Below are 22242 nucleotides of genomic sequence, written 5' to 3' on the forward strand. Positions count from 1 at the left end.
TTTTGGCTCTGAGCAAGTAGGCATGCATGCACAGCACCACCTTATACAACCACTGTGAAATAGGAGGCAAACATGAACTTTACTGTTGTTGTAATACAATATAGCCAAATTAAAATGTAAATTCCTTGTCTTTAAACCAAAATTGTTATTTTTGCTAATGTTAACAATGTGCATGGGCAAATTGACTAGAATATTGGGAAAATAATGTTAGATTTCATAGCTGTGCCATGATGTGCAGAAATATCAGGACACCAGAGAATAAAGTACAAGGGAATTTAAATAACTTTAAAGGGAAAAAAATGAAATTGCTTGGGAGGGGGGCGGGGGCAAACATTGGTTAAAAGACAAAAAATAGTTAAGAAATGCAAAATTGGGACAAAAAAAGGGCCCGTGGCATGGTGAAAAGTGGCTAAAGAGTGGCAAAATTCGTTAGAAAAGGCAAAAATGGGTCAAGTAGGGCACATAGGGGCAAAAATTAGATGGGAAATGGTGAAAAGCTGTTAAAAATGGCTACAGTGGATAGAAGTGGTAAAATGTGGGGAAAGAAACTTGGCAAAATGGGTCAAAACAGTGAAGAAAAGTGGCTAAAGAGTGGCAAACATTGTTAGAAAATGCAAAAATGGGTCAAATAAGGCAAAATAAGGACAAAAAATGGGAGGGAACCTGGTGAAAGTGGTTAAAAGAGGCGAAAAGGGGCAAAAAATGGATGGGAAAATGGTGAAAAGCTGTTAACATGGCTACGATGGGATAAAAGTGGTAAAATTTGGGGGGAAAAACTTGAAAAAATTGGTAGAAATAGTGATGAAAAGGTATTAAGAGTGGCGGAAATAACTAATTCCAACATCAGAACCCAATAACAGCTTTACTCTTTTCAGATCCAGAATTAAATAACTGTTAGCCAGGATGCTAGCACCAATACTGCTAATCCAAGACACATGCATTGATATGTCAATAAATCACAACTGGGGAGGGTCCGTTCACTGGGTCAGTCAGAGGCCCAGCTACTTGAAAGAAGCATATCTGTTATTTGGTCCCTTCTGTGGTACTGTAGCAACATGCAAAAGGCAAATATCCAAGATGGCAGAACCCTTGGAAGGGAAACTCCTTAAGTTTGGCCAAAAGGCTAAGTTAATAAAAATATAACAAATATCCACTTGATAAAATTTGACCTTCTCTTTCTTGCAAAAACACTCTAGATGTGACAGATTACAGGACATTTCCTGCTCAGGCCACCCCACAGGACTCTGGGTGGACTAGTTTTATAGATTTGGATATGTACTTTGGGTTACAATGTTACAGTTTCATTTAGCGGACGTTTTTGTCCAAAACAAACAAAGATCTAAACAGAAGGAAACAACATCAGTAAGTGCCACAAAGTGCTTCAAGTCCAGTTGAATAAAGGTGCTGCCATGCAATGCTAGGCTATGCACATGGTGTATGGAAGATTATTTTTACTGTAAACATCAGCGATGAAACAACCAGTCATTAGACCTCTCATCATCACATCAATAAATTTTCTTTACCAACAAATAGAGACCAAAGTACCAAAGGCTGGGTCGCCTACAAAGAGTTGGACATACTGCAGTTAAATCTAAATTTTGGTTAATTTTCATGTAATACGATGAAGCCCCTCTCCATCTACCTGAAGGTTTTGTGTCAAAACTGACTGATATTTGAAATTATTTGATATTTGAACTCCAGTTCCTGCTGAGCAAAATCAGCCTCAAAGCTTGGTGCTGACGTCAGCATGCTTCACTGTGGGTCTGGTGTTCTTTTTGTCCTTAAATTCTCATATTCTTCATATCAGGGGTGGTGAGATGAAAGTCTTCTCCTATAAAGAAAAACTCAAAGCCTAGATAAATATCTGAATAGCATGCACAGAGATGGAAAAAGTACCGGACTATTGTACTCGAGTAAAAGCATAAATATGGTTAAAATTTACTGGAGTAGAAGTAAAAGTACTGGTCTATAAATCTACTCAAGCAGAAGTAAAAAGTAAGTCATTTAAAATTTACTCAGAGTACTGAGTAGCTACTTTTGATACCTAAGGGCTTTCACTGTGAAATATGACATGTCATGTGTTTAGAAAGCCACACGACTGGTCGTCTTCATGTTGTTGGCAGAAAGCTTGGACCTCCTGGTTGTGGATTTTAGTGTTTGTTTTTTTACTCAGTACCCAATGCTTTTAAAAATGTAATTTAGTAAACTACTTAATTTAAAATATACTTAAGTAAAAGTAAAAGTGGGGGCTTTGAAAAGCTACTCAATTACAGTAATTTGAGTAACGACAGCAACCTAAAGTATGCATCCAAATCTACTAAAGAATAGCTTCACCAGAGGAAGACAATAGTTTCAGGATGGCCCATCCAGAACTTGGACCTGAGTCCTACTGACAGTCTATGGAGTGTCCTAAAGAGGGCTGTTCCACAGGAAGTATCCATGCAATCTGATGGATTCTGGACACTTTTGAAAGGAAGAGTGGGTACATTTTGCCAGGACAAGATGGGTTACACTGATAGTCTCCTAGTAAAGACAGAATGCTGTATTAATTTTATTAATTTTTGCATCACTTAATTTACAAATATTGAGTACTCAAATATTTTTGTCAATTTTCTGATACATGCTCAAAATAGTAATAATAGGAAAATTGAGTAAGGACAAAACAAAAAACAAAAAACAAAAAAGAAAAAAACACACAAAAACTAAACTACTGTAAATAAAACAAGACAAGACAGTCAGTTACCCCACCAACACAGTGTACCAATGCACCTGTACATATCTAACAAGCTGAGCCTTGAAGAAGAAAAAAATTGTTCCAAACTTCATCAAACTTCACTTTTTTGTCATTAATTCAAGCCAATAGATTTTTAAAGGAGGTCATTTCTGGCTGGGCTTTTTGCAATTTTCCATTTTTTAGCAATATTCTTGCTGCAACAATGAAGCCATTTTGTATGTTAGTTGTTTTATGTTTTAGGTCACACCTGAGGTGGAATAAAATCCGCAATGTCTCATTTTTACATCACAAAAAGGACATTTTAACAGGGTTTTGTAGACTTGTATACCCACTGTATAAGCCTTGCTCCACTTGATAATTTTATACCAAAAGATACTTGCACATTATACTTCTCATTCACAGGGGTGTAGCCAGGGATTTGGGGCCCCAAGAAAGAATATTACACAGGGCCCCCATCAACCAGCTAGCTAAACAACAAATGTTGTGTAATTTTTACAAATGTCTATGCATATTAATGTATTTTTAAACCACACTTTCACCATTTCTGAGCAATATTTTTACTATGGTTAAACTTAAATTACTTCCATTATTTCATGGCACTGAACTATACCATTTGGACATTTTTAGGTGAGGAGGAGGCCCCCCAGTATTTTATTTTACAATTTTTTCAGTCTGTGGACCGGTTCATTCAGTCGCTTTTGATTTAATAAGGACACGAGTTACTAAGAAAAAATAAAAAAAGCACTCTTTTCATTGCAGACCCCTACTGTGGGCCTGGGTAACCAGTACCCTTTTCCCCCCTGTGCTACACCCATATTTATACATTCTATTTTTTGGTCTTTATGTTGCTTTTATATCTTATCTGGTGCTTGGGAAGTTTCTTGTTTTTCTTGCTCTTTCTTCTTTATTCTACTTGAATGGGTCTTGTTTTGTCAGCAGTCCTGATTTTCACACTGATGTGAAATAGCTCAGGTCCATCTGTGTCTTTCATCTTTTACTGAGTCCTAAAAAACACATGTCCATTTCACAATTCCTCAGCAAGTGTCGGCCTGTTATTGTTTGCGCGCTGCAAGGTCGTCGTAAAGCTCGACAAATGACACATCTTAGAGAAAATGCCATGTCTCTATCTCACCATGGAGTCAGAGAAAAATAACAGTCCGCTTATAGGAAGTAAATGCTGAAAAAGTGCCAGTTATGAGCGCTTTCATGTGTGACTAATGTACATTCATTGTTGTCACACACACACATAGCCTGGTCAAGGATGCGGAGTGCGTTATGCTTTTCTCTGTTCAGTGCGACAAACTCCTTGGAACGCTTGTTGTCTCTTTTCTCTCAATAAATGACATAAGTGACACTGACCAGCACAAAATGATCACCACAGAGCTGACAAACAGCCGCGGCTTTAACAAAAGGCAGAGAAAAACATATGTTTGATTGCTTTTTACTGAATGAAAGAGGAGCAGTGAGATGGATTTCTTTCACTTCATCATTATATCCATTTATCGTGTGTCAAGCTGTAAATTGATTTCTTTCCAGTAGACTTTATTCATGCATGGCTGTTATTTTCCATTTAGATTAACTCAACCTTTCTGTATTTTTTATTTCCAGAAAGGAGCAGTAATACAGATGACAATCTTCCCTCCTGGTTCTCACACAGTCACTTTTACGAGCCTGCACAGTTTGACTTGTTTGGATTGAACGCAGTAGAAACAACGTATTCAAGCATAGTTTCTTATTGGGGTCATAAAGCGTCTAGACAGCACTCCCCCTCTTTTTTCACCTTCAGCCCATCCCTTTAAGAGCATTTGTTTATCTGAATATATTGGCTCGTCTTTGTCTAGCACTTATCAGCTGTGGCATTATATAACACATGCTGTGGCTTTGTAGGCTGGAAAAGGATGCTAAAAGGCCATTATCACCATCACAGTGTAGTATATTTTACACATTTAATCACTGAGTTCAGTAGCACAGCAGCTTCTGTCATATTTTAGTCTAAGATAATGTTTAGGTTACTTTTACACACAATTCATCACATTATTGTCTGTAAAAGACTGTGTGTGTGTCAAAATCTGAATATCAGATTAAGTTACCAAAGCTTAACAGCAGCTATCCAAAAAAATGTTCTTTTGTTTTTCTACGGAAGCCCTAAACTGCCATATATTCATATTTTATTTTGCTCCATTTTTTATACTTAGGAGCAATATCCGTTTTTTTTTTTGTTTGTTTGTTTTTAAAATACCAGTTTGACAATATTGTCTTATTGAGCTTCATGAAAAGTTGCATGGTTATCCCAACATAACAAGATTTTTTTTTTTTTTTTTTCAAAAATGGACTTGTTATTTCAAGAAAACAAAGGGTCAATGCAATTTGCTCTCTTTAATAGAAGCAGGGATGTAGAAGCTATCATTAAAGCCCTGGTTCTCAGGCAACAGCGCTAAACCCTGCGCTGCCATGCAGCCCCAAAAAAAGGCTCTTTCTCAGCGAAAATTCTAACATAGCAAAGTAGCTTACTTAGCTCCGTTAGCTGTGTAAGGTACATGGATAACAGAGCTATGTAGCTGATGTAGCTAAAACTAAAGCTCATGAAGCTCATCGATAGCTATACTAACGAAACTAATGTTAGCTACCTAAGATACGTAGCTACATTATCTATGTAGCTTATGTAACTAAGCTTTAGCTATGTTAGTAAAGCTGATGTTGCTGAAGCTAACTTAGCAACATCAACTTTACTGATTAACGTAAGGAACATAGATAACAGAGCTATGTAGCTATTGAGCTAAAGCTTAAGCTCAAGAAAATTCTGGATATCTATACTAACAAAACTTGTGCTAACTAACTAAGCTACATAGATTACATAGCTGTGTCACTTAGGTAACTAAGTAAGCTTTTGTTATGTTGGTAACACTAGGCAGTGAGATAACAGAGCTAATGGAGCTAATGTAGCTTAGGCTAAAGCAAAAAAAAAACCTCACAATATCTATGCTAATAAAATGTACGTTAGCTACCTTAGCTACATAGCTGTGCCATCTATGTAGCTTAGGTAACTAAGCTCTAGTTATGTTGCTAAAGCACAAGTTGCTGAAGTTAACTTAAAAAAGCTTTACTTAGCAAACGCAAGGCAGTGAGATAATGGAGCTAAATGGAGCTAATGTAGCTAAAGCTCAAGAACCTCACAGATATCTATGCTGACAAAACTAACATTAGCACCTAAGCAGCATAGCTATGTTATCTATGTAGCTTAAGTAACTCAGTAAGCTTTAGTTATGTTCCTAAAGCCCATGTTGCTGAAGCTAACTTGAAAACGTAAGCTTTATTTTGCAACATAAGGTATGTAGATAATAGAGCTACGTAGCTTATGTAACTTACACTAAAGCTCCTGAAGTTCATGGGTGTCTATACTACTGAAACTAGCTATCTAAGCTACGTAGTTTACATAACCAAGTAAGCTTTAGCTACTTTTGCTAAAGCTCATGTTGCTGAAGCTAACTTAGCAAAATTGGCTTATATAGTAATGTTAACAATGTAGCTAAGCATAGCTATGTTAGCTTTAGCTAAGGCTAATTAAGCTAAAACAAGCCAACATATGCAGGTTTACTTCTAAATGGTGTCTATACATATTTTACCCTTAGATTAGCCAGCAGACGTGTTCTTTGTTTTATTTATTAAATGTTGTTTAGTCTGTAATGTTTGCAATGTTGTTCTTTCGTAAATGTAAATGGCAGACTTTGTTTTTAAATCAAATTGAATCTAAAAAAACGTTGTACCAGCGAATTACAGCATTTCTGTTTTGACAGAGAAGGTGTCACACATTAGCCATCTGCGATACAGGGCATCTGAGATCCACAGTCTGCAGGTCTCCTTGCTGTACACTATCATTTCTGCAAAAAAAAGAGTCAGTCAGTTGCCTCTGCTATACAGTGAGATATTGTCTCTGAATGGTTCAAGGTAACCTTTATGTATACTAGAAGGATTAAAGTCTTACTGTACATGTAAACATCTTTTGGCTTTGTGCCTGAATTTGCTGTGTTTAATTCACACTCAGACAGCAGGGTTTTATGCATTACATCAGCCTTCCTGTGCCTGACAAACGTATTTTTTATTCCCTAAACATAAAAAACATGCATCAAAAATATATTTCCCCTCACACCAAGATGATCTCAGGTAACCACTTAGTGCCTGTACAGCAGCATTTTTAACCAGCTGAGTGTTTCTTCAGTTTGTCACATTCCTGTCTGCATAATGTAAGATGGCGATTGAGAAAGGTACAAGACAGACAGGTTACATGTTCAGTACAAACAAAGTTCATAACTTCATGTTCAGAAGATTTACTGAAACCATCTTTTGGACAGCATAGTCTAAATATCTCAAGTTCTTTTGTCAATACTTTTCACATACCACCATCATAAACACGGAAAAACACTGTACAAGTCATAATTCAACATATTTATGACACTGAACTTTAACAGGACTCGTTCTCTACTCTCTAATTTTCTTTGAAGTAATGAGCCAGATTTCCTAAACACTTTCCTTTAAACCTACTGAAACTACAATAAATCTGTTTCTGACTCTACCCCAGTCCATTCATTTCTCCGTACGATCTCTGTAAAACCTGTTTATTTTAAAGTCCTCTGTCATCATGAAATACCTGCTCTGATATGGGTTTTCACCTTTTCTAAATCTTACTGATCTGTCTTTGCTTTACTAATCTCTTTACTAATCTCTCTCACGAGGGTTTATGGAAAGCTGCTTTATGAAGGTACACCACTATTTATTTATACTAAAACTGCTGATTTTTTTATTTCCAGTTATTTTGTCTAACCTAATAGTTTATTTTTTCAGGAACAGTTGCAGGTAACACATGACTACTATAGCAATTTTTGAGATTTGATTTGTGAAAATAGTTGAAGTTGATGGGCCACTATAACCACTTAAAAACTGTCACTCAGAATATTTTATATCTCACACTAATGTCATGTTTGGGGCCAAGCCTGCCCACAGAACTGTCTGTGCCCCAGATAAACCCAGAGAACCGGCCGTCCCCAGTTATGATTTCTTGATCATATGTATGTGTGTTGGAGCAGCAGCATTCTGGCTAACAGTTACTTCATTTTGGAGCTGAACAGTGTATGAAGCTATTATTGGATTTAGATGATGAAACTATTTACTCATGCTTCTTTTTAACCCATTGTTGCCATTTCTGTCTGCCGCTTTTAACAAACTGTTGCTGATTTTTTCTCTAATTTTTCCTCTTTACAACTTTAAATTCAGTTTTGACTCTTTTCGCCCATTTTCCCACTTCTTTTTGCCACTCTTTCCAATTTTTGCCTCTTCTTTTTTGCTACAAGTAAACCTTTTTTTCTGCTTTTTGTCCATTTAGCCACTTTTTACCCAATTTTTGCCACTTTTGACCATTTTTTCCACTTCCTTTTGCCACTTTTTGCAACTTCTTGTTACTTTTAACCTATTTTCCTGCTTTTCACCCACTTTTGCCATCTTTTTTCCTTTTTTACCACTTTTTGACCGTTTTTGCTGCTTCTTTTTGTGTCTTTGACATTTTTTGCCACTATCATTACAGTTTGCCACTTATTTTTGCTTTTTGTTGCCAGTTTTGCCACTCCTTTTCATAGCTTTCCTCCCTTTTTTTGCCTTTTTTTGCCTTCTCAGCCCATCTTTGGCAATTTTTGCCCATATCTGCCACATTTTAGCCCTGCATAACGAAGTTTTGCTGTTTTTTTGACACTTCTTTTTGCTACTTTTAACCAATATTGCTGCTTTTTGACCATTTTTGGCAACTTTTAGCCACATTTTTACCTATTTTTGCTGCTTTTTGCTACTTCTTTTTGCTACCTATAAGCATTTTTATTCTTCTTTTTCACAATTGATTTTTTTTTCACTTTTTTGCTATTTTTTTGCCAGTTCTTTTTGCAACCTCCATCCCCCAGCCTTTTTCCCCACCTTAACCCATCTTTGCCACATTTTGTCCATTTATGCCACCTTTTAGCCACTTTTACTCATTTTTTTGCCTCTTTTCAGTTATTTAATCCTTTTCCATTATAGTTGTCTCAAATTCTTCTTTTTTGCTGGTATCCTGATGTCTGCAAACATTATGGCTTAGTATTGAAGTTTGGCGCTACTTTCTTGACTTTTTCTATGAGTGTGCCCACATTTCTAATCACCTTTATGGGCGGCCTTGCTTGGTGGTGGTGCTATTTTTTCTATTTATTCAATGAAATATCTTTTCTTAACTCAAACTTCCCCATACTGTTGATAAGTATAATTTCCTTCACCATGTGTCCATTTTTAGAGTAAAGCTGAACATGTAGACTCTTACAACTACACTTAACATTAACCCCTTGCTATTTCAGTGAATTATATGCCAATAAATCAAAAAATGCCTTCAGTAATATCAGGACATTTTAATAGAATATACACAAAAATGACTTAAAGGCCTACTAGGACAGACCCTTCTTGCAGATGCATCATAGTAGCTTGCAGGAGAACCATAAATAGCCTACATCACAGTGAAGCTATAGGTGAACAGAAATGTAAAATATGTTTCCTGGAAGAGTGTTTGACAGCATGCAAACAGAAACACTGTAAGATACAGAGAAAACACCATCATTTGTCTGTAAGCCAATTTTACAATACAATACAATACAAGAACTTTATTTATCCCCAAAGGGAAATTCAATATTTTACTATTTTTTTTTGCAATGATATAAAAGAAGTATAACCAAATAGGCTGCATATGACAAAAATCTTGATTTGAAAGTAGAAAACTTCAGTAGTAGGTAGAGAATGTCTGGCATGGTGACGGTGAGAGCTAGCATTTGTTTGGGGGGGGGGGGGTCTAGGACTCTAGAGATCACTGTTCAGCCCTCTGGAGGTGTTGTGGGACTAACTGAATGAAACACCGGTGAAGGAGGGTTCCTTCTGACAACCCTGGTGAAGTGCTAGCTTCTTGATGCCCATCAGTCTGTACCGTTGACTTTTGGGGGCAAATATTCAGGCATAACTAGATTTAGGGATTTCTTCATTGAGTACCAATCCTTTCAGTAGGCCACAAGTATCTTGTGTTTACTTTGATTATTATTGCCTCAGATATCTTGTGTTTTATGTATGTTTTGTATTCCCTGTGATGAAATGTGTTTGATTGGAAGATGACAAAGAAGAAAAGCAGAGATGATCATCAGTCCTTCAAAGTGAAATGCAATTTTACATCAGAGATGTCACAGTGAGGAGCTGCATCTCCAAACTTTGGACTGTAGTGGGACTTGAACCTGCGACCCCTTTGATACCCAGCCCAAGTCCCTAATACTTACATTTCTCTAACACTGATTTATTAATATGTTCCTTTAACATGAATTAACATAAATGTCAGTATGCCAGAAAATAAAGTAGAAGAAACTGAGACAACTTTCATGGGGAAGAATTGAATAATGGTGAAAAGGGGATTAAAAAATGGGTTAAATGTGGCTGAAGACTGGCAAAATTTGCCAATAAGTGGCAAAAAAGGGTTACAGTTACAAACGGAGAGGCACAAATGGGGCCAAGTTGCAAAAAAGAATTAAAAGTAGCAGAAATATGTGGCAAAAATTGGCAAACAGTAGCAGAATGGGATAAAAGGAGCAAAAATAGTGGAAAAAATGGCGATGAGTTGCATCAAAAGTAGCAGCAAAATGGGAAAATAGAGGGGAAAAAATGTCAATATGGGTGAAAAGCAACAAAACTGGGTTTAAGGTGGCAAATAAAAGTGGCAAAAATGGAAAAACGCTCAAAAATGGGTTAATGGTAGTAAAAGGAAGTGGCAAAAATTGGCAGAAAGCAGCAGAAATGGGCAAAAGGTGGAAGAAATGGGTCAAAGTGGTGCGAAAGTAGTGGCAAAAATTGGTTAAAGTGGCAAAAAGAAGTGGCATAATTGGGCAAAAATGGCAACAAAAGTAAGACAATGGGCAAAAAATGGGTTAAAAGTGGCACAAAAGAGGCAAAAATGGGTTTCAAGAAACAAATTAGGGGAACGGGCTGCAACAATTGGTTAAAGGTGGAGACAGAAGAGGCAAAATATGCAAAAAAAGGTTTAACAGTGCCAAGTAAGGGAAATAAACTGTAACAATTGGTTAAAAGTGGCAAACAGTAGTGACTATATTGTTTAAAAAATGGTTAAACAAGAGCATGAATAATTAATTTCAATATTTGAACCCAATAATAGCTTTAAAATACCTTTCAGCTTTAATGTAAGTAACTGTTGGCCAGGATGCTACTGATCCAATACACATACATTGACATAATCAAGAAAATCACATCTGAGGATGGATTTTCTGGGGCCCAGCCAACTCTGAAGGGAAGCCTGAGTATGCACACTTCTAAATAAAGAGAGAAAACTCAACAGAGTATACCACCTACACCACTGACTGACACCCTTGATATTTACACACATAGATAACCATTTAAACAAAAAAAATCTCAAGAAATATTAAGGGAAGTTAATGAAATATGTCAAGTAAAGTCTAGGCTTCACAGTGCTTCACAAAAATGCATGGAAAGGGGTGTCTTTTTGTCTGTATTTGTATGATTAACTGGCCCTCTAAAGGACAAGACTTTCCTTTAATGCAGATGCATCAAATTTACCTGTAGTAAAATCATCAATACATAATATTGAGCCTTTGGGGATGATAATGTATAAATTTAAAAAGAGAGCATTATTTAATGCAACAATAATATGCACATTTGTATGCGTAAAATTTCTTACTGTTAGGAAATGGAATGAAAGCCACCATACAGGCTGCACATAAACACACATCCTTGACTAAATCACGTATGTTGGGATATAATTGCTGCAGGTTAAGAGCAGGCTACTAGTAATGGACAGTTTTGTGTGGCTTATCTCGCGCTCCCTCGCCTCTGTTGGTGACAATATGCTTTTTTCCCCTTCTTTTCATGAACAAGGAAAAGAGCGATGAGTTGGGTGTTATTAACCCTGCCTCCATCCTGCAGTCCATCCAGTCGCAGGGCTCCTCCCGCCCCCTCCTGCCGCTCCGCTCGCCTCATCAATAGGGAGCCCATTTGAATAATGTGTGAGCGCTTGGACTGGAGCCAATCAGCTGTCAGAGGACCGTGATAAATCGCAATGCATTATTGATAATAATAATTACGGTGACATGCGCATTTCTACTTGAGGGGCTAATTTCCCAAGCCCTGAAGAATTTTTTGTTCAAGAAGGGGAGGAAAATTGTTTGCAACTCTTTGCTCCTGATGGTTGCACCATGTCGAGGCGTAAGCAAGCCAAACCACAGCACATCAACTCCGACGAGCCTGCTTCGTTAGGAAATGGTAAGTTTACACACGAGTTATGAGAGAGCTGCTTACCCAAAAACTTTACGCTTAGCCTCGCCATGCCGTGTGGGAAACTATCGACATTTTATATAAAGTTTAGGGGCTGACTTTTACATTGTTCCTCTCGCACTTTGACCTGTTGCTGTCCGTTTGAGTTGACCAGGAGGAAAAAGACTTACGCGACACGTTGAGATATCATTTTCAACACAATACAGGTGTTCAGTGAGGGACTATTTAATCAAATCAGTGCTAGCTTTTATTCTTCATACATCAAAGAGGTCAAACTGATTGATAAACGAGTCGCATCCTTTAGCTGGAACTTTTTTTCCCTGCGCCTTTGCTGTTGGACTGATTAAAATTTCATCCCTTATCTTTGACTTGCAGGTTTTTGTGTTAAAACTAAAAACATTGAACCCCTTCGAGCTCCATTTTTCTTATATTACAGCTTGCGTTGAAACGTCTTGACTTTAAAGCACATTGCAGACTTTACTGAGTAATTTTAGCCAAAAATTGTGGCGTTTTGATGCCAATCTTAACATTCAGGCTTTGGCAGATTTCTCATTTATCACGACCAATCCTTTATGATATCACGGATTTCATTCAAACATTTTAATCGAATTCAGATGCTTTTGACGGGGGTTTTCTGTACTTAAAGTATGATTAAAGTTTGTTGTATGTAATGTATAAAGCTGGTATTTGGCGTATTGATATTTTGGTGTAAGTGGTGCGTATCCCTGCGCCAAAACTCGAAGTTTTAAACAAAGGTGCCCCCAAAAACAGTATGAAATGTGACTCTGGAGTAAGCTGACCTAAAGGCAATAAATCCCCCAGTTTAATGCATGACTGTTTCCTTTCGTACATATGTGGAGAGGTGGGGGATGGAGCTTGGCCTTTTTGTGGAGACTGACTGGGTGGGGGTGCGTTTTGGTGTTGCCATATGCAGGCTCAACCTCGGACCTCACCTTGTGATTAGGAAACTTTTGTTAACACGATGTTTAAAGGGGCGATATTTAGGCCTATATATATGTTGCTTTAACGTTATTGATATGTGACTGTAGAGTGAATGCTGAGTGCCACACAAGGCTCCTGATTTGAAAGTTTAGCCCTGACCTCGTGTCATGTACTCTTCTAACGGTGATCACATACAGGTCATGCGCCGTCAAGTGGCAAACTAGAGCGTTACCTCCTTATTTCACGTAATAATCAACCAGTTGTGATTTTATTTGAAGCTGAAACGAGCCTTGATGTGAATCTTAAACCATGTTTACTTTACTAAAGTTAGTGTATTAAGAGGGTGGGGGAATCTTGCTGTGAAATGTGGGTGGCTGGGTCTTACTGCCTGTCCCTCATGGATCAAAATGCAATGCCGTTTGCAGCCTTTTTTGGTGACACAGCTTCAATGCCTCCTGGTGAGCAATTAACAAGTCCAGCAGTTTCTCTGGGCAAATGCAAACAGGTGGTCTACCCCCTTTCTTTTAGGCATTAGCATTTAACAATACACCCAGTTGTGAAATGGCCTCTTGGTTAGCAGACAAATTAAAATGCACACTTGGAGCACTTAAAGGCTTTCACAAGCTGTGAAACTGCTCAAAGGTATCAACATAGAATCCCCCTTCCCCCATCACACATTTGTCTTTTATAGCACAGCTTTGAAAAGTAAATGTAATGGAGTATTTTCATGTCCTGCTTATGATCTGGGATACAGTTGACACTTTATTGCTTGTTTTGCAGCTAAGTTTCCATGAAGTGTTTAATTTTCAATTGGATAAAAGTTACAACAATATGTGGCACAGGAAACAGATCAGATTTTAACAAGTGCTTGGTAGTTTTTTCAGAAACCCAGTCATTTAATGCCAATAGCTCTTTGTCTCCCTGGACATTGTTCTGGGTAATGTCAAAGGTAGATGATTGCCCTCTGCTGGCCTTGTGGACAATAGCCAAATTCAAAGTCCTTTACAGCCCCAGAGCAGTGAGGGGGACCTTACAGGATTACATAATGAATACAAACTAAGGCCTCAAATATATACAAATAAAAACATTGTGGAAAGGAAGTTTTGCACAGATGAGCTGATTTTTTACTCTGTTATTTTTTACCCTACATACATACAGCAGAGCAGTTTCAGACACAGATCGACCAATTTCTGGTGACAGAGCAGTAAAGATGCAATCAAAACATCTACAGGTGATTAAAAGTCTACAAATCCATGTTAAAATGCCACATTTGTGATGTATGAAAATGCTGCAAAAATTAACCCTAAACATAAACACATAAAAAGTGGGACAGCTTTATGCTTTGGAGTTATTTTTCTTCAACTGGAACTCGGGTTAATTTAAAGTGGATGGAACTATGAATAGTTCCACATGTTAGTCATTTTTTTGCACAAATTCTCAAGGAATTGCCAGGTAGCTGAAAATAATGAAAGTGAAACTCTCACCTGAATGTCAAAGACCTAAATATGCATCCAAATCTTTTGTGTTTGAAGTTTTGTATTGGCCTACCTGGAGCACAGGCTTGAATTGTTGTTGAAAATGTATGATGTAAAGAGAGTTGTGCACAGGAAATGTCCCTGGATTCTGGCAAATTTCAAGTGTTCATATGGGCAAATTTTGCAAAGTAGGGATAGGCTGTGCTGATAAACTACTAACAACCGAAAGACCGACTGCTATAAGAAAACCCAAAGGTGGTTCAGCAAGGTATTAGTGTGGAGTTGTTCATATTCAACCTTTTTTTACGCCTTTAAATTTTCTTAACTCCCTCCAGTAGTTGTTTTGGTGGCATAAGGTTGGGAAGTGATATCTAAAAATGTGGAATTTCGACTAGAATGTTTGTTACTATATATATATTTGGACTTTTTATGCCGTTAGTAATAGAGGAGGACAGAGTAAAAGAATTGGAAACAAGGATGACACTGTGAGGGAGAGACATGTGGGAAAGGAGACACAGGCTGGATCTAAACCCGGGCTGCCAGTGTGCATAGGGCACAACCTAACCACCTGTCCATCTGCGCTCCATGTTCAGACTTTTTATATCCACTGCACAATCTGATGCATCTTCCTCTTATTTGTTTTAATCTACTTTTAAAATGATTTAAAGAGACCAGCTCCCAACTGCTCAAAATTTCCTGCAGCATATACCAGGCTGCAGTGCGACTGATATGCCGGTTCCCAATTTTAAGGTGGACTTTAGGGACAGATAGTAAAATCTATACTTTCAGTGCCTTTCACGTTAAGATTATCACACAAATATGATAGAAGGGAGTGTAGTATAGCATTATAAGGAGGATGATAAGGATGTGATGATGATTTTATGTCCTTGGTTATCAACTAGTGGGTTGGGACCCAAAAGTGGATTGTGAAGCCATTTTCATTGGATTTGGGATGTCTGCCTCAAAACATGTGTCAAAAAATATGATGTGCTTGTATTTTGAAGGATATTTCTCTATCTCTCTGTTCAGGCACATCACATTAGGTATATCTCAGGTCCAAACTGCATCATTTTTAGTGAGAATCTAATCTAAAATAATATTTATGAATGAAAAAAGGAAGAAATTGTCACGATTGGTTGTTAAGGTGTTGGTGGGTCCTGACCACTGAATTAGCCCATGAGTGGATAATGAGGGCCACCCTTAGCCAAATAGAACACAGTGGTGTAAGGCTCTGTTGTCTATGAATATAGGTCATTGAGAAAATGCGTAACCTTGCAAAGCAGACGGATATGACCTTTTGGCGTGCCAGGTTAGAAAATGCATGCATAAATTAAAAAACAAACAAACAAACAAAAAAAAAACACCATAATCATGCAAGGACTTAAACATGACTGCAAAAAGTCAGGTGTTCTTGCACAGGATGTGTGCAAGCTACATTAATAAATGGAAGAACTTGGAAAAAAAATAATGCATTTGTTCAGTGGTTATTATTAATCACAAAACACTAGTGTAAAAATGCCTTACTTCACAAAAGCTCACTGTTTTGCACACAAATGATTTTGCCATGAAAGTGGAAAACATATTTGAGAGTGTGATTAAAATTAATCTTTGTTTTACAATTATGGTGGTTTGAAAAGCATTGACTTTTTTTCTGTTTTATCCAGGGGTTCTTCAAGATGATGGAACCGAGGAATCTGGAATGGAAGTGAAGCGGTTCAGGATGGATGAGACCAGAGTCTGCAACAAGTGTTGTGCAGAATTCTTCGATGAGGAAGAATTCCTTGAGCATGAGAAAAATTGCACTAAAAGCCAGCAGGTGGTCATCATGAAGGATGGAGATGGCAATGAAGTGTCGGAAGAATATTCACAAGGCTCCCCAGAAGGCCTAATGAGTGACCACGATGACAGCCAGTCCAGCAGCCATTCCTTATCAAATGTCAACACAGACCATCTGGAGAGAACGGAGGAAGACACAAGCATGAATGCAGAGGACTTGGTACAACAGGATCAGGAGGATATGTCTGCCAGCCCTGAGACTTACCATCCATCACACAAAATGCAGGATTCAAATGTCACTCTCGAAGCCATGGCAGACACTAAAGTGGCCGTCTCTCAACATTCCTCAAGTAGTGCATCTCTGGCCACATCACAGGAAGCCCTGCAGACCCTCCCCATGATCCTTGAACAGCTAGTGTGCCTTCAGCAACAGCAGCTACAGCAAATCCAGCTCACAGAACAGATTAGGATCCAAGTAGCCATGATGACACCGCAGGGTCTCCAGGCATCAGTAGGGGCAGTAATGGACCCTCTGAAAGCCCTTGGTGCGCATCTTTCCCAACAGTTGTCCTCAGCAGCAGCTCTGATAGGAAAAAGGACTGGAAGCCAAAGCCTTTCTCTTGAGACGATGAAGCAAGGCAAATTACCTCTGCCCACTGGCATTTCTACCTCTCTCTCTGGAGGACTGAGTTCAGCAACCTCCAAAACAGACCTTTTAAAGGGCATTCCGGATCTTGCCAGCCGCCTGCCTGCACTTCTGCCACAGTCACCAGTCATTGGGTACCCTGGCACCTTCAATGGTATCCAACCGGGAATGGAGCCCTCCAAAAAAGTGAAGACGAAGATGCTAGGCATCCCAGCAGAAACAAAAAGTGCTGAATCATTATACAAGCACAAGTGCAAGTACTGCGGAAAGAACTTTGGCAATGACAGCGCTCTCCAGATTCACCTGCGTTCTCACACTGGTGAGAGGCCTTTCAAGTGTAACATTTGTGGAAACCGCTTCACAACCAAAGGAAACCTCAAAGTGCATTTCCAGAGGCATAAAGAAAAATATCCTAACATCAGCATGAACCCACATCCTGTGCCCGAACACCTTGATAATATTCCCACCAGCAGTGGCATTCCCTTTGGTATGTCTGTACCCATGGATGACTCAAACATGACAGAAATTAAGCCCATAATAAGTCATCCAGCTTCTGGTTTCCACCCATCATCTATACCAGGACTGAAGACGTTTGACGGCTTCTCAGGGGATCCATTTTCCCAAAGACCCTCTCCATCAGCAAGCGATGGCTCTCCTTCTGTTTCATCTAATATGTTTGCCCAAGAGACACGACTTGATCCCAGCCAGAAGGATGCTAAAGAGCTACTCGGTGCGCTGCATCAAATGAATGGTAGTGGCCTCCCAGGAGAACCAAGCTCTGGAACAGCGAAGCTCCAGCAGATGGTGGATGGTCTGGAAAAGCGAACCAATGATCCCAATGAATGTGTCATCTGCCATAGGGTGCTCAGCTGTCAAAGCTCGCTAAAAATGCATTATCGCACGCACACCGGCGAGAGGCCTTACAAGTGCAAAATCTGTGGTCGTGCATTCTCCACCAAAGGCAACCTCAAGGCCCATTATGGAGTACACAGGGCAAACACTCCGCTCAAAATGCAGCACTCATGTCCAATCTGCCAGAAAAAGTTCACCAATGCTGTGGTTCTGCAGCAGCACATTCGTATGCACATGGGCGGCCAGATCCCCAACACCCCAATGCCAGAGAACCAATTTGAAGCAGCAGAAGCAATGGAGTCCTCTCTTCCAGAAGAGACCCCACTGGACAGCAATGGCTTTGATGCTAGCATGGAGGAACACGAGCCTGAGCTTAACTCCCAGAAACCAAGCCAAGCTTTGGATTCACTGCCATCTTCTTTGGAGGAACAGCCACAGAAAGCTGCTGTCCCTGTCCCATTTTCTAGCCTTGATGTTTTGAAGAATCTCACTTCTGCTCTTGCACTGAAACGACAGAGTAGCACCACTTCTGAAAGTGAGGGGACTGCCAAAGAATCCCCTTCAGCTCCCAGAGAACCGGAGTATCAGAATGGCCGCAGTCCTGCTGTATCTGACTCTGCCAGGTCCTTAAATTCCTCTTCGCCAGTTAACACCAACATGTCCAATTGCAAGTCTCCTGAGTCTGCTGCTGAGGAACTTTCCCGAAGTGTGCCCAAAACCGAGCCTGATGGTGGAGCTCAAGGTGCCAGTGAATCAAGTGGAGCCCTGGATCTTACAGCGTCCAGCAGCTTCACTCCTAAACCAATCAAAGAAGAACCTATTATCCCATTCACAAATGGCGACTATGGTGAGTTTTCTTAAATGTTAAAAGTATTTGGATAATGTCAGTTTGATGCTTGATCTAAACACCAATCTCTTGTCCCAATAGTTCCAAGCAACATGTCCTTCATGAGGATACCATCGAGTCTGGCCAGTCTGGAGATGAAGATCCCTCCAGAGAATCCCTTAGGTCCTCATGGTTTGTTCAACTCCCATATGCCTCAGGGAACAGCCATGCCCTCCTCCATCTCCTCGGCACCAAGACGGTCAAGCAAACAGCATGTGTGCAACGTCTGTAGCAAGAGCTTCTCTTCTGCCAGTGCCTTGCAGATCCATGAGCGCACTCATACCGGGGAGAAGCCTTTTGCATGCAACATTTGTGGCAGGGCGTTCACCACAAAGGGAAATCTAAAGGTATGTCATTGCCTGAAAGTGTCAAGTCACCCAGTTTAAGTTGACTTTTACCAACAAAGACCATGCTAGTCAGAAATTGGTTTGAATAGTTTAATATTGCGATAAAGAAATGGAGGGATGACGGTAAGGGTCGAGAGATGGGGGAGGGAAAGGATGAATTTATGAGGAACCGAGCAGATTGCTGTAGAGATGATGTTGGGCTGTCTTGAGCCGGTCCTATCCAAGGAAAGCTGAAGATTTGGGACTTTAGTTGGTGGCGTTGGTTGATCTTAGATGGATGATCGACTGGCATGAGCTGGCGATGCTTGCAGCCAAAGGAAGCTGGAGAACTTGAGGCCTGGACAGAGGGGTCCAATGACTTGCTGGTGTCCGGTGCTATTGGTAGGACCTCCTTGAACCAGAGGGGTAGAGACTCTGGGGGGGGGTCTCCACTGTCAGTAAGGAACCTCCATCGGTTCCTGTTTTAAAAAAGAGAAGTTAGAATAAATGGCTTTTGGGTGGGAGGGATGTAAAAGCAGAGGCGGAGGCATATGGATGAGTGGGGTGTGATTATAAATGTTGGGCAGCATAAATGGGATTAGGTAGAAGCATGGTCTTTGTTCCTGAACAAAGTTTATAAAGCTACATATAAATAATTACTTTGAATACGATTCTAATTATTGGTATTATTTTGTCTTCAGGTACATATTGGCACTCACATGTGGAACAACTCATCTCGGCGTGGCCAGCGTCTCAGTCTGGATAACCCCATGGCACTGATGGCTATGAGTTCTGAAGCCAAGATGTTGCCAGAAATGATGCAGGCCCCCAAAGAACTGGCTGCTCCACAAATGAATTTTGACCCCTCATTGTGGAACCAGTATGCCGCTGCTTTCAGCGGTGGCTTGACCATGAAGACCAATGAAATTTCTGTCATCCAGGGCGGTGGCATCCCACTCCCTGGAAGCCCTGCTGGCGGGCCTCTTATTGGCTCCACTGGAGGCCTCATGAAGATGGATGGACCCCACTCTAGCTTACCTGCCACCATGGCTGAGATTGAGAAAAACGGCTCAGATAGTGTGCCAAAATCGCAGTTCCCACATTTCATGGAGGAGGGTAAAATTGCAGTTAACTAGGCTTTATTAGCCGATTCACCAATTCACAGGCTGAACTCCTTTTTGAATGTCTACTTTGTGACTGAGGTACAATCAGAGAAAAACTTGCAGAGTTCTGCCTAGATTGTTTGACTTTTCTTATAACTTCATTGCAGCTCCCCCCTCACGATTCTCAAGTGTTATTTTTTTAGTTGAACTTGATATAACTACTGTAGTTGTATTTTATTTTATATAAATATATATATGCGGGTATTTTTTTTTTCCCTGTGACTTTTTTTGTTTTTGTTTTGCTGTCTCTTCAGAAGTTTGAATGTATAACTTACTTGAAACTGCTTCAATTCTGACTCTTTCCTTAAAACATTGAAGGATTTATATTAATAAGAAAGTTTCAGGGCATGACTTTTAAAGGACACCACGTCTCAGTGTTCAGAAATAATGGTCACGTTAACTGTATGTATCAATGACTACTTTCCCTCCTATTGTGTGCCATAGATTTTATGACATTGTACATTTTTGTAGAGATTCCACTTGCATGTCTAATTTGAAGGGGCTTTTCACCAGGCTTTTGGATTATTCCAGTTTCTTGTCTATTAAATCAAGTTTGGAACAGCTCAGATATCAGTTTGTGCAGATAATGAAACATCTTCGTTGCTTTGGTTCTAAGACAAGAACATCTAATTTTTTAAAGTGCCTAACCCCAAACATAGATGTCCCAGGAGTCTGAGTGAACCATACAGTTAAGAAGGCTTTGTTGGACTGTAAATGTATAAAAATCTGGTATATGTAAAAATAATTTATCAGTCACCATAATCCACATGTAGCTCTGTAGAGTCAAATGTAGTTGGCTGAGATCTGAAGGCTACTACAGGCTTGTATGTTCTCATGCCTGCACTTTATTTCCAGTTGAAGAAATGTTAACATTTTACGATCACATTTCACTGCTTTTTATCTTCATGGCTGAAAAAGGAAAGGGCAAATCAACTATTTTGTGTACTTTTCTTTCATGTAAGATTACTTTTTGAAGCAACCAAATAACCTTTCAGTCCTTTGTCTAGGTTTTCTTATCAACTTGTAGCATCATTAATTTATTTATAATTCAAAAAAATGCTTGAGTTTAGGGGGTAAGTTCTACCTCGTTTAGATTTTAGTTGTCCTCCGCACCCCCTTGGCTCAACGCTCTGTACATTTTTTTTGATACATTCTTGCGTACGTGATAAGATTTTTCATTCTCAACCTGCTGAGTTGAACAGTAATGAATGTATCACTGGACACTTTACACAACTCAGAATGGTCGGAGTACTTTGAAGGCCCCTGCTGTACATTCCTTATCTATATGCATTTGCCAAGTTGTGCCTTTCTTTAGCAAACCATGTCAAAACTGCTTTCAAGTTGTCTCTACAATTCAAGTAATGTTGAGCCAATTTGGCCTGTTTACAATGTAAATGTTTTCTTGTTTTTCAAATGTTTCCTTCACCTCAATGTTTTCTGATTTTGAAAAATAAAATCAGGGTGAGTTTTTTCAATACTTTTCCTGTCATTACTTAACAATCTACATCATCACTTTAATTGAGGATTACTAACTGTGGGCAGCTATTGCATGCTACTTTAATGTTGGTTCTACGGCCATGTAGGCCAGCTTTGAACACTGATCATATCCCTTATTTACATCAGTTCACCTTCAGATGACTCAAGTGAATATTTTCTTTTCTCATTACCAAACAGAAGTCATTAATCCCTTGCAGTTTGCATCCCAAACAATGCCCATTTGCATCCACAACTGAAGACTGCTCTCCAATCACATCTACAATCCATGTTGGGTCAACCATAGTTTAGGCTTTTATCTAGTTTACCAATGAGCAATTCTCTGTATATTGTCAACATAGGATATATGTGTTGCTGTTTATTTTTTATCGACATAGGACACCTAGAAATAATAGAAACTATAAAGTTAGGGCAACTGATTTGCATCTTGGTGGCAGCCTGTAGCAATAATGAGATTTTTATTAAAAATGCTCTCCTCCTTTTAAATAAGAGGATGCCTCAGTCTCTGTTCCTAACTTTTACCCCTAACCTTCAATTTTGAGTGCCCCTTTGCCCCTTTAAAAGTTTCAAGGGGTAGGGGTAAAATACAATTAAGAAGACAGCTCC

At 39.2% G+C, this 22242-nt stretch overlaps 1 protein-coding gene across 1 annotated transcript; it reads left to right on the forward strand.

Annotated features, from left to right (window-relative positions):
• The first annotated feature begins 11859 nt into the window (after positions 1 to 11859).
• On the forward strand, positions 11860 to 21617 carry sall4 (spalt-like transcription factor 4). The gene is made up of 4 exons (XM_041799458.1): positions 11860 to 12064; positions 16158 to 18614; positions 18696 to 19000; positions 19681 to 21617. Exons 1-4 carry the CDS (start codon positions 11998 to 12000, stop codon positions 20113 to 20115), a joined length of 3264 nt encoding a protein of 1087 aa, XP_041655392.1. The 5' UTR covers positions 11860 to 11997; the 3' UTR covers positions 20116 to 21617.
• Positions 21618 to 22242: the final 625 nt, after the last annotated feature.

This window comes from Cheilinus undulatus, linkage group 11 (assembly GCF_018320785.1).
Source record: "Cheilinus undulatus linkage group 11, ASM1832078v1, whole genome shotgun sequence".
Lineage (NCBI taxonomy): Eukaryota > Metazoa > Chordata > Actinopteri > Labriformes > Labridae > Cheilinus > Cheilinus undulatus.

Coding starts and splice junctions, on each gene's coding strand:
- sall4 (XM_041799458.1), top strand. CDS start 11,998: ATGTCGAGGCGTAAGCAAGCCAAACCACAGCACATCAACTCCGACGAG. Junction 12,065..16,157: donor GCCTGCTTCGTTAGGAAATG/GTAAGTTTACAC, acceptor TGTTTTATCCAG/GGGTTCTTCAAGATGATGGA. Junction 18,615..18,695: donor ATTCACAAATGGCGACTATG/GTGAGTTTTCTT, acceptor TTGTCCCAATAG/TTCCAAGCAACATGTCCTTC.